This window comes from Crocodylus porosus, unplaced genomic scaffold (genome assembly GCF_001723895.1).
Source record: "Crocodylus porosus isolate Cpor-Errol unplaced genomic scaffold, CroPor_comp1, whole genome shotgun sequence".
NCBI classification, from domain to species: domain Eukaryota; kingdom Metazoa; phylum Chordata; order Crocodylia; family Crocodylidae; genus Crocodylus; species Crocodylus porosus.
Genome location: NW_017728949.1, coordinates 3,665,715 through 3,681,530, shown reverse-complemented (window position 1 = coordinate 3,681,530; position 15,816 = coordinate 3,665,715). Strand labels below are relative to the sequence as shown.

General features: G+C 41.1%; 1 protein-coding gene across 1 annotated transcript in view; it reads right to left on the bottom strand.

Moving 5' to 3' along the window:
• FAM117B (family with sequence similarity 117 member B) overlaps positions 1-15,816 on the bottom strand; it is a gene marked incomplete at its 5' end in the record, with an annotated part of 77,762 nt that overhangs the window by 43,341 nt on the left and 18,605 nt on the right. Inside the window, one exon of the mRNA XM_019553505.1 lies at positions 5,799-5,950. Within this exon, the coding sequence (XP_019409050.1) occupies positions 5,799-5,950 (152 nt within the window). The remainder of the gene's footprint in view (positions 1-5,798; positions 5,951-15,816) is intronic.

Genomic DNA, 15,816 nt, shown 5'->3' with positions numbered 1-15,816 from the left:
TTTACTGTCCGAGCCCCCAAGGCTTGGAACAGATTGCCACCGGAGGTGGTTCAAGCACCCACTTTGAACGCCTTCAAGAGACATTTGGAAGTTTATCTTGCTGGGATCCTATGACCCCTGCTGACTTCCTGCCCCTGGGCAGCAGGCTCGACTTGATGATCCTCTGGGGTCCCTTCCAGCCCGAATGTCTATGAAATCTATGCAATACTGGGCCCAGGGCAAAAAAAACAGATGATAATGAATGAACAATGATGGTACAGGAATCCTGTTGCAACACAGAGAGCTGCTAAATAAAAAGGAGAGAAGCAGGGAAACTAAATCTGTCAATGCTTTATTTCTGATTCCTGACAAATTGCTTAACTTGTTGTTTATATCTACTTACCTGATTTCTAGATAGGAAACTTCTGGGGCATAAGTCACCTTTTCTAAGCCTCTAAAATGCTTTGCACAAAAAGGTTTCATCTTGGCTAGAGCTTCCAGAATGTTATTGTTAATAATATCCCGTATCTATCTTCCCCCTATGATATCCAGTATATACATTTGTATTAATACTGTCATTCTTTATATAATATACATCATTTACATAAACGTAAATATCTTAGCTGTGCAATCAATTATTCACTGGCCTCTCCCTCTAGCGTAATAAACATTAGATATGCTGTATCAATTTAAAAACTAGACTGTATACTGATGACCAGCTATAATTGTTGCTCATCTTTTATTGTTCTCATATGTATGCACTTGCAAATTTACTGTTATTCCTTTGTTGCTGTGCAACAGAAAAGAACACTCAATAGCAGGCTTTTGATAGGCTGCCCTAAAGTCTACTACACACGATTTATTTCATTTGCATACTCCAATCCTCCCCTCCGGCTTTTTTTTTTTAAATCTCTTGCTGCTGCCTTACAACACCTCTTTGTTGGAATGCAAAACTGTGACATCATGGGCAGTCTCTCCAGTCATCCAGCACAGCTGGCTATTATAGCTGCATACTGAAATTTTATTGGCTGAACTGTCTTAATCTTTTCATTTAATTTAAACCTAATCTTTGTACTTAAACCATGTCTAATTTATTTTAACTGGATTAAAACTTGTTTTGACGCTCACATTTAAATGCTGAAAATGTATATAAGTTAGCCAAAACCAGTTTCTTGCCATGAGCAAGAGGAAAAATTGCATAAGCCAGAATCCTTCATTTAAATTCTATTCCTGTATTTACAAAAAGCAATTTACACTACAATACTTTAAGCAAAAAACTGAGATGCAGGAACAGATTTTCCTTTTAAAAGTATTTTGACCCTCACACCCTCCCAATACTTGCACTATTTTTAATGAATTGCTACTATTAGTTTTTTTACTTTTTTCAGTACACAGCATCATCCTGCCTGCATCAGCTAGAATTTAAAATAAAATAAGAGCATGAGTTCTTTTATTATAACTGTCTATCACAGATGTTTTCTACGGCATGAGAAATGGAAAGAAAATTATTATTCTGGAAGAACTCTGAAAGCACCCAAAACAATTACCTCATTTTAACCCTTACTATATAATGAGCTGGGCTTCTAAATAAATCCTATAGGCAGCACTGGGGACCCCACCTTGGGAACCTGCAGAGCTCCCTCAACATAATCAGATTTCCTGCCTTGCCTTGCAACCAACATGCAAGCTGCAGGGCAAGACAGTTTAAAGCCATTTGTGCAGCTGCAGAATGAGAAGCACCTTCCATGGGCACTTTTACAGGCATCTAAGTATTTACACCTGGGGTCATAGGTACATGCCTGCTTTTTAAAGAACTAGGGATCTGTGAGCTCAGCACTTGGGAGCGCTCCCTGATGCAGGGCTCACAGCACTCTGAACCTTTAAAAGGCCAGTGTGCAGCTAGGACCCGGTCCCAAAGGAAGTGGCAGCTGGGGAGTGAGAAGTTCCCTTGCTTCCCAGCTGCTGCTTCCACTAGTGGGGAGGCGAGGGGGAAGGAGGAGGAGGAGGAAGATGGGGGGCTTTAACATGGGGCAGAGTTACTATTTATGGTATGATTTATGGTCTTGATTCCATTGCTATTTAGTGAAGAAAAATCACACACAGGAATGGACTGGGCTTTTTCTGTTATTTGTTCACCAATCTATTTCCAGGAAATTAGTATTCTTTCATCACAGAACCCTTCGCTTTCTCTTTTGTACTGCAAGTACTTTGCCCATATCAAAATCTAATCTGAAGCCTCTTATACCAGTTCCTTAGCACTGGCAACCTCTAACTATCCTTCCCCAGGAAAAAAAAATCAGACCATAACATGGTAAGATTCCATCTATTATTTTACTGTTCAGAACCTATTCTATTATGAGCATACAAAGCTCACCAGCTCCCCCTTTTTCTATTTTTCTTAAAAAGCAAGACATACCCTTCAATATCAATATCCACTATGCTATTCTACCATGTTTCTGTTACCCTATATTATTCAGTTTCATTATGTGGAGCAGCAATTCTAGTTCATCCATCTTCCTGTTGCACAGGATCCTTGCATTAACATACCAACTTCTCAGCTGTTTCTCTGTCCTCATCAAAATTCCTAGGCAGATTAGGTTTAGACGTCTCAGTACCTGTATTGCCTGACTTAACTTCTCATTAAGATTAGTACTTTGTCCTTGTAGTTCATTTAACTTTTACTTCAGCCCTGTTCACCCTGTTTTCCTTCACCTGTGTATCAAAAAACAGATGTTGACAGTATGTGGTTCTCCTCCAACCCCCTTTTAAAAGTTCAAAGTTCTTAATTGTGTCAGCCTTAGCTAAGAAAATTAGTTAAGTCCAAAACTCAGGTCAATTTCCTTTATCAAGAATGCTTCCTAGATGGCAAACATTCTGAAAGCTTCCTCAGACCACTAGTCTTTAAGCTATCTATTCATTTTCATCTTCATGTCTTGCCTTTATCCTCTCTCTCTAGGGACTAAAAGTCTTCTACCAGAGAAAAGTCACCAGTCTCCACTTCTAGTATCTTTCCAGTCTGGGTCAGTTTTCCTTGATCTGTTTCAGTAAGAAACAGTGCCATTTCTCTTGATACACACAGTGGATTTTTCCATGCTTCTATGATAAATCTTATTTAGCCTCATGTATACATCTCGCATCCCTGCTCTTGGCAAATGACTAGGGGTCTACTGAACACAAGGCAGCTGCTGGCTGATTCTGCAGACAGACCATGGGGCTGGTAGCCATTTTCATGGGCAAAGCATGGCAGGCCCTGCCCCTCACCACTGACTAGCTGCAAGGGTTGCCCGTCAAAGGTTCTGCCCATCACTGCTGACTGTCCATATGACAGACATCCCTTGCAGCCAATCATAGGCAAGGAGTGGCAGCCATCTTGCCATGCCAGCAGCTCCCCTCAACCAGCAGGCTGTGTGGCTGGACCACAGTGACCACAAGGACACAAATCTCTTGCTGCTGCCTTACAACACCTCTTTGTTGGAATGCAAAACTGTGACATCATGGGCAGTCTCTCCAGTCATCCAGCACAGCTGCCTATTATATCTGCATACTGAAATGTTATTGGCTGAACTGTCTTAACCTTTTCATTTAATTTAAACCCAATCTTTGTTCTTAAACCATGTTTAATTTAACAAGGACAAAAATGTTACTTTTGGAAAGTTTTTTTTTTTTTTTCAGGGAACTAGCTAAAAGTGTGGAGCCCACCCTTTTTCAGAGAACCTACCCAAACTCGTCGTTTGCATGCAAATTGTGAAATCATGATTTCCCCTACAAATGATAAAACATCGCTAAATCAACTCTGGTGACCGGCCTGTTGATTCTTCTTGCTAAGCAGCACCAGTCACAATTCCTCTTTTGGGAACTGGTGTGAACCTTAGGTTCTTCCCCATCTCTTCTTTTGTTTGCAGGTTGTACTATTCTTTTGCAACCCCTGTTCCCCAATGCACATCTGGGAAATTAGTCTTTTACAATTACACACTTTCTGCTACATCTTACTAATGAGAGACAAATTCTATCCATAGTCAAATCTGGGTGCACTGAAGCCGGTGCTGCCACACCTTCACCTACATTGTTACTCGAGTTAGACAGATTAACTCAGGTATGCCTACAAATGCTACAATCACTTCTTGATTATCTACACATACCCTTGGAATGGCAAGAGGGCTTGTTTCTGGTATCATATTTCAGGGCAGGGATTTACAGTTGGAGTCTTGCTTGCCTCTCTCCTCCAGCCTAGGAGCTCAAGGGCATTGCATGGAGGTTTGGCTCTCAGAAAAAAGAGGATGAGATGCTAGCATCAAAGTGCTGATTTTATACGAAGAGTACCCCTTGGCTCTTTTAGAAAGTTTACTGTTTTTGGGAAGTTGCTAAACTTGACTGAGTAAGAAAGTACAGGAGTAATTTGCATGATCAACAATTCAGTTAAAATCAGAACATGAATTTCTAGCATAACTAAAACTTACTTTTATAGCCTAAGAGTTTGCTTAACTAAATGTCAAAGAACTGTTGCCAAAACAAACAAAGACAAAAAAACCCAGTAGAGGGAGCAATGCTTCTCAAAATAAAGGTTGCAAGAATTAGAGGTGCACCAATATATCAGCCCGTATTGTATCAGCGCCAATAAAAGTAAAATTGACATTATTGGCAATTATCTTATTTTGGCCAACATGGCTGATCATGTCACCAATAAATGCTGCGTGCATGCATGCAGAGGCAACATCCATGCAGCTAGGAATGCAGCACAGCAGCTTGGAGAGCAATGTCTGGCCAGTAAGTCTGTGGAAGGGAAGGGGCGCGGGGGGCAGGAGAGCAGATAGAGGCTCCCACAGTGAGAGGGAGGGAATGGGGCAGGGGCTGGGGTAGGGCACAAGACAGAGCCACTGGCAACTCATTCAAGGGTGCAGGGGGTATGAGGGTTAGTCCCCGCTGCTGCACACACCCCCAGGGGAGGCATGGGGAGCACCTGCCCACCAGATTTGCACGTGGGGTGAGGCTAGGCTGCCCACTGCAGGCTCAGGGCCAGGGGCTGCACCAGCCTCTTCCCAGCCGGGGGGCTGGGCCAGGGGGCTACAGTGAATTTTAGGGGGCTGTAGCCCACCCTGTAGCCTCCCCTCCCAGTGCTGCCACCCCCCTCTCCTGCCCTCACCCTGCCCAAAAATCTGGGGGGCACATTTCCCCCCATGCCTCCCCCTAGGTGTGTGTGCAGCGGTGGTGGTCCTCCCCAGATGAGCTGCCTACAGCCCTGTCTCACACCGTGCCCCGATTGGGCAGCACCTGCCTTTGCCCCACTCCCTCCCTCACCATGGGGTCCTTGACCTGTACCCCTCCTGCCCCCCCCAACACACTCCTTCCCTCCACACTTACTGGCTGCATGCTGCTCTCCAAGCTGCCAGGCTGCATACCAGCTATCAGCCAATAGGCTGGTTAATAATTCGCCATCGGTATCAGCCAAAAGTATCTTTATCAGTGCACCCCTACCAAGAATCCTTCATAATAGAAAGTTTCGTGGTAACCTAAGTATAGGCGTCAGTAACTACTCCTGCTATAAATTCAGAAGTTACACAATAAAAATGTCATGCAATATTTATGTGAGCCTCAGAACCTTGTCTATGATGCCCAAGGCATAAAAAAAATTGGTACAAAATATAATCAATATTTATCTGCTGAAGGACAGAGAGAAAAACAGAGGTTCTCTTCCTGCTCCTTTCCCCAAGAAAGGAAGGACGAAAATAGAACCGGGGGGTAGGGGAGGGCTTAGCAAATAAAGAGAAATTATGATCGAGTAAGTTTGGAAAATAAATATGCAATATTTAAGAAGCTCTTACCTGTGTGGCTTTGTCCCTCATACATGGAACAGTTTGTCCATGATTATCACGAGGCCACTGCCCAGCTAGGTAGGGTGCTGCAAGCGTATCCAGTGATGATGTACGACGAATGATACTAGAAGGGCTTGATGAGGGTGGTCGTGATTTGTCAACTAAATTTAAAAAAAGATGGAAAGAAAACCTGAGCATCAGGGACAAATGAAATATATTTGTTATCTTCAGTAGTACATTATTAAGAAACTAAAAATGTTCTGCACTGGTTGCAGAACACAAGACGTTTGTTAACATAGGGATTTGAGGTTTCCCTTGTAGCCATTTCAGATTTTAGCTTTTTTTTTTCTTTAAGACCATAAACTGCTACTAGTTAAATTTTCATGGTTCTCCAAAAAGGCTGAGAAACAGCTATAATGTTAGATGGATACTGCATTTGAAAAGACACAATAGGCATTTTCTAGAATAGCATATAGTTGTATTATGCTTAAATTATCCAAGTGTCATTTTTGATTGGAGTAGTGATACAAATCTTTGCTCACATTTTTTCAACTTAATATGGGATTTATTAACATACATGCTTTTAATCCATGTGCCAGATATTACATAATTTGTTTCCATACTCAAACTGAAGTTCCAACACTTCTAAGCAGAAACCTACCATTCTGATGGACAACTACAACTGAGTTTGATATAATGTTTCATGTGTGGTTTTGGTAGGTTTTTATACGTGTATATCAGAGTGCAGAATAAGGTATTTCAAAGATATAAAAGACAAAATGTCAACTACTATATCATATTGTTATTTCAATGCATACAATATTTAGATTGTTCTCTATCAAAAAGGGTAAATTAGGCTCAAAACATAACCCGCTTAAACATGGTTCTACAATTAGGGAATACCCTCCCACATTGAGGAGTCAGGGTGGTTTTTTAAAAAAAAAGTTGCCATTTTCTGTGCGTTCACACTTGCTGGATTTGGCATCAAACTGAGTAGTAGCGTTGAAAAAACGGTATCTATCAAGCAAGAACAATGAGTATTTTGATGCACAAGTTAGGTCAGCACTCTGCCTTTTGTAAGGGGACATACACCCAAATATTTCTGTTCCTTCTAATCAAGACATTTCTCAACCAGTTTGCCACAAGACCCCCTCAGGAGTGTCACAGTGATCCCTAATAGATGAAATTATGATTGGTAAGGGTATTTTTAACAAATACAGACACAGTACACTTGCTCAAGAAGCACACAAGCAACAAATTATTGCTCTCTACTGATAATTCCAATGACTAAAAGAGCCTACATATGCATTGATCAGCAAGGATCCTCTTGAGTTAGCTTAAGAATCCTAGAATCAGAGACAGTGAAAATACTCTACCTTGGGGTCATGAGGAACTCAACCACTTGTAGGATTCTGGACAAACTGAAAAAGAGATAATATCCTGACACCCCACAAACAACCTCAGGAAGAAGTGTCATTTTAGTCACAAGCCCCAGTAATTTCCCTGGAGAACAAGAGGAATGCTGTCCCCTGGAGTGGGAATTCTGAGTTTAAATATCCTCATTAACCCATTGAGGTCTGTGGTCCAGGACAGGTCTTGAACTATTCCTTTTGTTGGAAGTTAAGAAATAAATAGTGATTTTTTAAATAATTTACTTCCTTAAAATTCACACTCATGAGACAGGCTCCTTAAAAAAAGAGGAAGAAAGAGGATGTGAATGAAGTGGTTTAGTACAGACCTGGATGGAATATCTAATATGGATGGTATCCAGCAATGAGAAGTACTCAAGCACTAGATGCAAAAGGAGAGATCAGCTTTAAAGAGGAGAGAAGCTGACAGATGTTTCAGTGCTATAAATCACAGGTTCCCAACCCCCGGGCCACAATCTGGTACCGGGCCATGACTAGTTGGCTGCTGGACCAAAAGTCCAGAAGCGACCAGCATACTGAAGACTGGTAGCCAACACTTTTTTATACCAAGTATAAAAAAGGGTTGGCTGCCAGTCCTCAGTCTAAAAAGGTTGGGAACCACTGCTATAAATAAGCCAAACAGGATATTACTCTAAAGCACTGAAGGCAAATCAACACAAATTACCAAGCACCTGTTCCGCTTCTAGTGCAGTAAGTAAAAATACCACTCTGCACTGGATTACCAAGTGGATTTCATGTAGATATACATATAGATGGCACTAGCCACGAGTAATATAACCAATATGATAGCTGGGCCTTTACCGGAGTTCAGGGCTTAATACTATGCCAACATGGCAAAGATTATCCCCCTCAGCCTGCTGCACCAGGGTCAGGCTTGTCCTGCCCAACCCCTTCCACAATGTGCCATTGATAGTAAGCCAGTCAGTGGTGAAGCAGTTACTTCCTTTCATCCAAATGCCCTGGGTAAGACTTCATGAGCCAAAGGAAAAGCAAGTACATTGGGTCCCCAAGCATCAGGGATAGAACAGTTACTCCCTCTATCTTGATGCTGCTAGCTCTCCAGGCAAAATCCCCCATATCATCAAGATCCCAGACTAGAGTTCCTGAATGCGCTGGTGTTCCTATTGACCTTGCCCAGCCACCCAATAGTCATACAGACAATCCATCTCTCTACTGCTTCAAAATGCCCTGCAGCACAATGGAGAAGCAGCCTTTGCAGTTTGCATGCTCTGAGCTGTGCTTCTGCTTTCATCTATATGAGTTTCTATTGAGCTGTGGTGGCAGGGTATAGGATGATGGTGTGGTGCCATCAATAACTTAGATACAGTTCAGCTACACTGGAAAATCTGGCTATGACCTCCTGAAAGTTGGCAAGATGGAGAAACCATGGTGCCAGCACTCTCCGGATGGCATGGTACACTTCCCATGTGACTGGTCCTACAGTGGACTACACATGCCAAAGTGGATGACCACGGACTAGCAGCTGTTCGGACCACTAGCTTGCAGACAGTAATGGCCATATGCTTCTCCACAGTGAGGACCGTCTCATGTGGAGAGCTTGCTGCTTGAGTGACAGGGACAGATTGATGCAGACCTTCAAGAAGCTGACATGTTATCCTAAAGTTCTGCTATAACTCTTCATCATCTCTTGTCCCCAGGATTATGAACTCCCGTTAGTGGCTGCTCATTTCCCTCACCCAGAAGCACAGGAACACAGTTTATAGTTGGTCTCAGAGAACACCATTCCTATCGTCTTATATGGCACCATCCTCCAGCATGCTGATTTGAGCCATGCAATGCCAGAAGCACATCTCAAGGAAGCACCTTTCCAGGGCATTTTTCATGGTGCCATGTGTTGCCATGCTATTGTCTGCCAACTGGCAAATGAGCTGGAAGAGGATGCAAAGCACACCCAGGTAGGTCATGACTGCCTCTAGCAGGACAGGAAGGAAGCATCTTCCAGTGCTGCTCAGACGAGAAAGGAACACAGGGAGAGGAAACATTAGGTCAGGGGCGGGCAATTATTTTGGATGGAGGGCCACTTACTGAGTTTTGGTAAGCCATCGAGGGCTTCATGACAGGTAGCCCAGGGTAGATTAATATTTATTTTCTAAATTTTTAGGGGCCCCGTGGGCCGGACACAATGGCTCAGCAAGCCGCATTTTGCCCACCCCTGCATTAGGTGTTCATTCCCAGCTTCCAGGGGTAATACTGCTATACCTGCAATTGATAAACCACGCCAGGCTGAAAATAATGAGGCCAGCAGAGGTACCAAGCACACAACACATGCTGGGTAGAGAGAAGAGGAGGGGCAGATAGTCAGTTTGGTTCCTTCTTTTTTAGTCAGCAATCCTCAAGAGCCTTCACACACAGAGACCTGAAGGGCATGACTAATATATGGCTACCATACTTGTGTCTATGTAAAAATCAAAGTATTTTTTTAAATTCCTTTTGCATACAGAAGGGAAAAAGAAAGAAAGATCAACAACCCTGTGTAGTAACCCCTATGTTACTTGACTAGTAAAGTACCTGCCTCAAAATAAAAGCAGTTGTGACCACTACGATCACTCAACCCTCAATAAAATACACACAGAACAGTTAGATTATCACAGAATGCATTAAAAGTGGCAAGTTTTTTTTACTATTTTAAATCTATAGGAAACAGTCTAAGTGTTTATATGAGAAGCATACCAGAGTTTAAAAAAAATATATTTTGCACATTTACCTAGATTTTTCCCAAAATAATGGGAAGTCATTCAGGATTGAGGTTTATTAAACTGTTACTTAAAATGGAGACAATATTCAAATATATTTTTAACGGTCACTCACACCTGCTCTTAGTAGACACTTCACCATCAGATTTTTGACTCCTAACTTGGTAGATATTGCAGATTGTACTATTTAACTCCTCAGGTTATTGCAACGTGTCATATTAGAAACATTATCTATAATGTTTTTATAGTGTTTTCCTACACAGTTCTTGAACTAAGGGCTCAGCTGCTGGCTTCCCTTGATGTGACCTACATAACAAGAGATCTGCTTTCATGGAGATAACAGTTACAACAGCTGTGCTGATGAAAAACAATGGAGCTGTTTCAGCAAACAGAAGCCTCTTAAACATTATGTCTCTTTTAATTGGCCTAATTATCTTATTTAAACTAATACTTCTGACAACTATCAACCCTTCAACCCCTTGAAGATAGATTTAACATTACAGTCATGGTCTTTCAGAAACTAGTCTCCAATTATGTATGAGTATTTCTTTTTTGAGCAGAACATTCCAGAAATAGGTTCTGTCTCTCTCCATGTATACATTTTTGAGACAGTTAAAATGCTTAATGAGACAAGTCTAAAAGGAACAAATATAGATTCCTACATGTTTTTAAATGAAAATTTTACAAATCTATAATTAGACCCACTGCTGCAACCAGAAGAACTCATGAAATATTTCCTCGGGGAAACACACATCACATTTCATCAAGTCAAGTAAGACAAAGGCATCCATGAGGTGTCCAATTCTAACTACAGCTTAGGAAACAAAACAAGGGAAACAAGAGAGAAGACCTAAAACAAGATACTTTGGCTTTACAGGCTTGCTTCAATTGCCCTAAAAATTTAAAACTGTGGCTAGAAGAAAGGATATTTAAGCACAATATGTATGAATTATTGAGAACAAACCCGTTGGGGGGGGGGGGAAATCAATATCCAGACTCTCAAATCCCTTCTAAATACATTTCAAATCAGTAGTTTCCATTAAATAAACCTGAATTTAAGAGCTCCCCATCTTAAACAACAGAAAAAGATATGGCCCCTAATTTTGGATGGAGATATATATATACCAGTTGTTATCTAGTACAGAAGCAGCTTTCAAGAAAAGACCATTTGGTTCTTAGATTCCTAGCAACCCAAAACTGTCCACTGGTAGTAACATACCTGATGTTTATGCTTTCCAAAATAGTTTTACAAAACTGACGAAAAATGAATTTTTGTTGAAGCATTAAACCAAAGTGACTTTCTCTGCCACATTTGCAGCAAGAAGCCATAAAAGTGAGATTATAAATATAAATTAACTTTTCATGGAATTTCTCCCATCTTAGACTTAAATTATTAAAAAATGAAACAAAGCCCAACAAAGCTGCATAAAGGAGGTTACACAAGTATTCAAGTGTCTTTCTCTCTGTCTGTGCTTTGTTAGCATGAAGTATATCACAGTGCCAATACAATTCCTTTCTACAGCTTTAGATTCTGCACGATTATTTTCTATTACTGCATATTGGTTTGCATACATCATAGACGGTTCATGAAACCAAGAATATAGAAAGTTCAATTAATGAACCACAGTTTCAGCGACCAACACAAGGATTCAGGAATTGCCATTTTTTACAGTCTTACAGTCATATATGAGAGCTAATGCAGTCATGTAGTTAAGAAATCATGTTTACTGTTCTGCACCCATTACTCTGTCACTCTCTAATTTTTTTAATGATTTACAGTCTTAAAGGTAATTTAAGAGAGTGAGGGAGCTCCATTTTTCTAATAAGGCTTCCACAAATGCAATACAACCTCATTATAACAGACCTGCACAGGGCAGAGAGAAAAGTTAATTCAAAGAGGGTGTTCTCTGTAACTGGGTTTAATAGTGGAAAAACCAGTTTCTGCTATAGGATTTTGTTATAATCTGGATTTCTTGCAAAAAAAATTGAGCTACATTTTAATATATACCCAAATGGATTATTTTTAAATTTGAAAGCAGCATGTAGATTGATGCATGTAGATAATAAGAAACATGTCCATGTTTTATAGCAACACCTTAGCTTAAATTCTTCATATATTAAACCAGCTGTGAAAACAGGCTACATTACAAACTGGTGTATGGGTCCCACTGTCTTGATACTGGGAATAAGTGAAACAGTACCTTTTCAAAAAAAGACAATAGGCAGAGCAGCCCCACCGAGAATTTTAAGAACATACAAACAGGCAACCTATAAATCTCTCAAGGAATGCAACCGCCTTCAGTACTACCCAATCACAGTACAATTACTCATTTCAAGGCCCCGTCCTAAAATTAGGGTAACTTCTTAAGAAAGAAAAAGGGACTGTGAGTAAAAGTTAATCAGTAATTATCCATTTTGGATTTCAAAATTAGAGGAAGGAAGGAATTTTAAAAAAATATTAAAAATACAGTGCATTTTAAACATAAATGCACTGTTATTCATTTGGGATTTTTATTTTAGAAACAACTCTGAAATTAAGGTGTTTAAGGCCAAAATTTACTATGGTTTAGTAAAATAAATAAGAAAGTAAATTCTAAACGAAATATCACATTCATACATGAAAACTGAATCAGTAAACTTTATGTCCTGGGATCCTACAGACATAAGAGTCCACTGTCCTGCTTCAAGTACCTGTGAAGTATGGGAGATTTTAAAAAGAGGTACTAAGATTTTTTCCCTAGGGACAATACCATATAGTCTGTAAATTAACTTGAATGACCTGCAATTAACTGCAAGTGTACCTCCTCTGGGTACTTACTGGCAGAGTGGCAGCAATGTTGCATGCAAACAGCCATGCTGCTAGTGTTTTGATCTTGGTTACAACCTGGGACAATCAAGACCACCTTAAATTAGATGTCCACTTACAGTCATAGTGTTCATTTGGAGGGGGAGAAGGAAGGAGAACTATACAGTTAGGCACAAATACAAAACAAAAGTAACCCATTCCTAAGAGGTTTTGGGGGTATATAACATGCATCTGCTTACCAAAGATAGAACCGGACAGCAACTAATTTCTAGCCTGTAGAATGTGAAGCTTTGCTATTCAGATAGAAGTTGAACAGAGCCACAGCAGGGCGAGCAAGTGTCTTCATTCCATAGAAAAGGTAAGTCTGAATAGAGCTTTCCTTTTGAATAAACTAGCTAGTTACAGCATTATTTTTCTCTTTGAAGGATTGTTGACCTTAGTCCCCTCTGGTTAATGTGAAATGGCTATAGTGTCAGCCCATGAGGTAACTTCAAGTATGGGAGTAGAGCCCTGAGATCATATGGGATTATACTGAGTTCACTTATACTTTGGTTACCCCAAGTCCCTGGACAGCTCTTCATACTGCATAAGCAATAGGGGTGTGCAAAGTGGGCTGCATTAGATTTGGATTTGGCCCGATGCAGGGCACAGTGATTTGATTTGTTGATTCAGATCATTACCCCGATTCAACTCGGCTGAATCTGAAGATTTGATGCCAATACAGAGAATCACCAGTTCAGCCACAGACACAGTTTTAAATGTTTTTTCTACATACTTCAAGGTACCAGGCGCAGCTTGTAAATGCTAAGATGGTGGGGCAGATGGAGTGTCCTACAGGAGCATGGGGGGGACCCTGTGTGCTCAGCAGCGGACCGAAAGTATTTCTGATCCACTGCTGAGCACGCAGGCGACCACACCCCCATGCTCCCCTGGCTGGACAATCAGCCACGGGGGGACCCCAGGTGCCCCCCCAGATTTTTTCCCAGATACAGGAGGCACTAGTCACTAAGTCGGGCGGTAGGTGCCCTGCACGCTCTGCAGCAGACTCAGAAGTACTTCTGGGTCCCCTGCTGAGCGCGCCTGGGACCCCTGCCCCCCATGCTCCTGTGGGATGCTCCATCCACCCCACCATCTCAGCATTCACGAGCTGCCTGGTACCTAGGGGTACGTAGAAAAAAAACATTTGAAGCAGTGTCTATGTTCGAATCACTGAATCTCTCCAAATCAATTCAGAGGATTCCAATTCAATTTGGAGAGATTAAAGGGTCTCCTGATTCAATTCAGATTTGGAGATCTGGCTGCCAAATCAGGCCCAATCGAATCAGCGACCGAAGCTTTGCACAGCACTAATAAGCAATCCAGCCCTCCAGGCTTGGATCTGCATGGTTCAGTCTGGACTACTTTGCTCCAACCCAGGTAGTACTTAAATAGCTCAAGAATCTTCCATGAGAAGAGTTCTTTCACAGCAGGAATAGATAAAAGACAGTGAAGAAGAAAATAACATGAAGCTCTGTAGTCATCTTAGTCAAGCACGGACACATTAAGAATATCCACACAACCAGAAAAATTAGTATATTAATAGGTTGTACCTTTGAAAGATTTTTTTTTTTTTTAAATTTCTCAGCTTCTGGCTTTCCCACAACAAGAAGTTATGTCTAAAGCAGTGCACATCTCCACTGCATAATGGGGAAAATGGGGATCTGCTAAGACTATTAACAGACTTTCCTCAATTTATCATAAATCATGGCTCCACAATTTTAGCACGGTTAGATCTTCATCATCTGGGTGGTGCCACCTATGATGCACTCTGAATGAAGAGTGCATTAGGATGTTGCCCAGGAGTGGGTTACCATGAACCCCAACCTACCAGCAGTTCATGAATGCCCACAGAACTGTGGCTAAGCCAGAGTGAAACAACTCATATTGGTAATTTGTGCTATCATCAAACTCAGGTAAAATAATGAGTTTAAAAAAAAAGCTTTGTCATACTAATGTTGCTATACTTTTCTGATCAGATTACATGTTTGCTTGGTATCGGTCAATCTTGATGTAATATACCCATATAAAGCAACACTCTTGATGGAAAATACTTGTGTAATGCATTTGACTTGATTCCGTACAATCCCACAGCTAATAAACTACAATGATACAAAACCGACAAGACGTACATTAAATGTATTAAAAGCCAGTTAAAAGGACAACTGACAAAAATATCATTACAAATGTAGGATCACTGTCAAACACCTGTGCTTTTCAAGTGAGGTCTTGAAGGAACTGTTTTTTATTCTACCCCATTTAGCATTAACATCATCGTCTAAAAAACAAAAATACTGAGAGTTTGGTAGAGCCTAGATGAGTTGTAAATTATAAATAAAGCATGTCACTGACACAGAGCCAGCTGGACTGCCTGGATGAAGTGGGTAAAAAAAATATGCGTTTCAGTTCAACTAAATGTAAGACAACTTGTCTAGGAACAAATAACGTATGCCATGTTTATTTGAGAGGAAAAAAAACTAACCTGGGAAGCAATTTTGGGGAAAAAAACTTGAAGGAGGGAAGGGAGGAGGAATTTGTCAGAAGCTGAAGCTAGGCAAATTCAGAAAATAAAAGAGGTTTTTTTGTTGTTAAAACAAAGCAATTAAGCACTTGAACAATTTACCCGGGATTATGAGTAGATGTCTACCCAAAAGGAGGCAGTGACTGGCCGATTTCATGGGAAGATTACAGGGTTGGCCATTTTCACAGACTAATTGTGGCAGAGGCCCTGTCCCTCATCACTGATTGACTAAGAGGGCTGTCTGTCATGCAGCCCTGGCCCTGGAGGGAGAGCTAGCAGCCATCTTGGGCTCCCATGTGCCAGCACTATGCATAGCCCGGGCAGGCTATGCATCTGGGCCACAGCACCATGAGGACTGCTGGTTCCCTCTGGGGAACCAGCATTTTATTCAGTAATTCCCCCCACTGGTGGATTTGCAGACATTGCCCACTTGTGGGCAATGCCAGATTTAATATTTTCTGTGAAATCACAATTTCAGTAGGTCCCTAATTATGAGAGTTTCTCCATCAATGTAAATTTT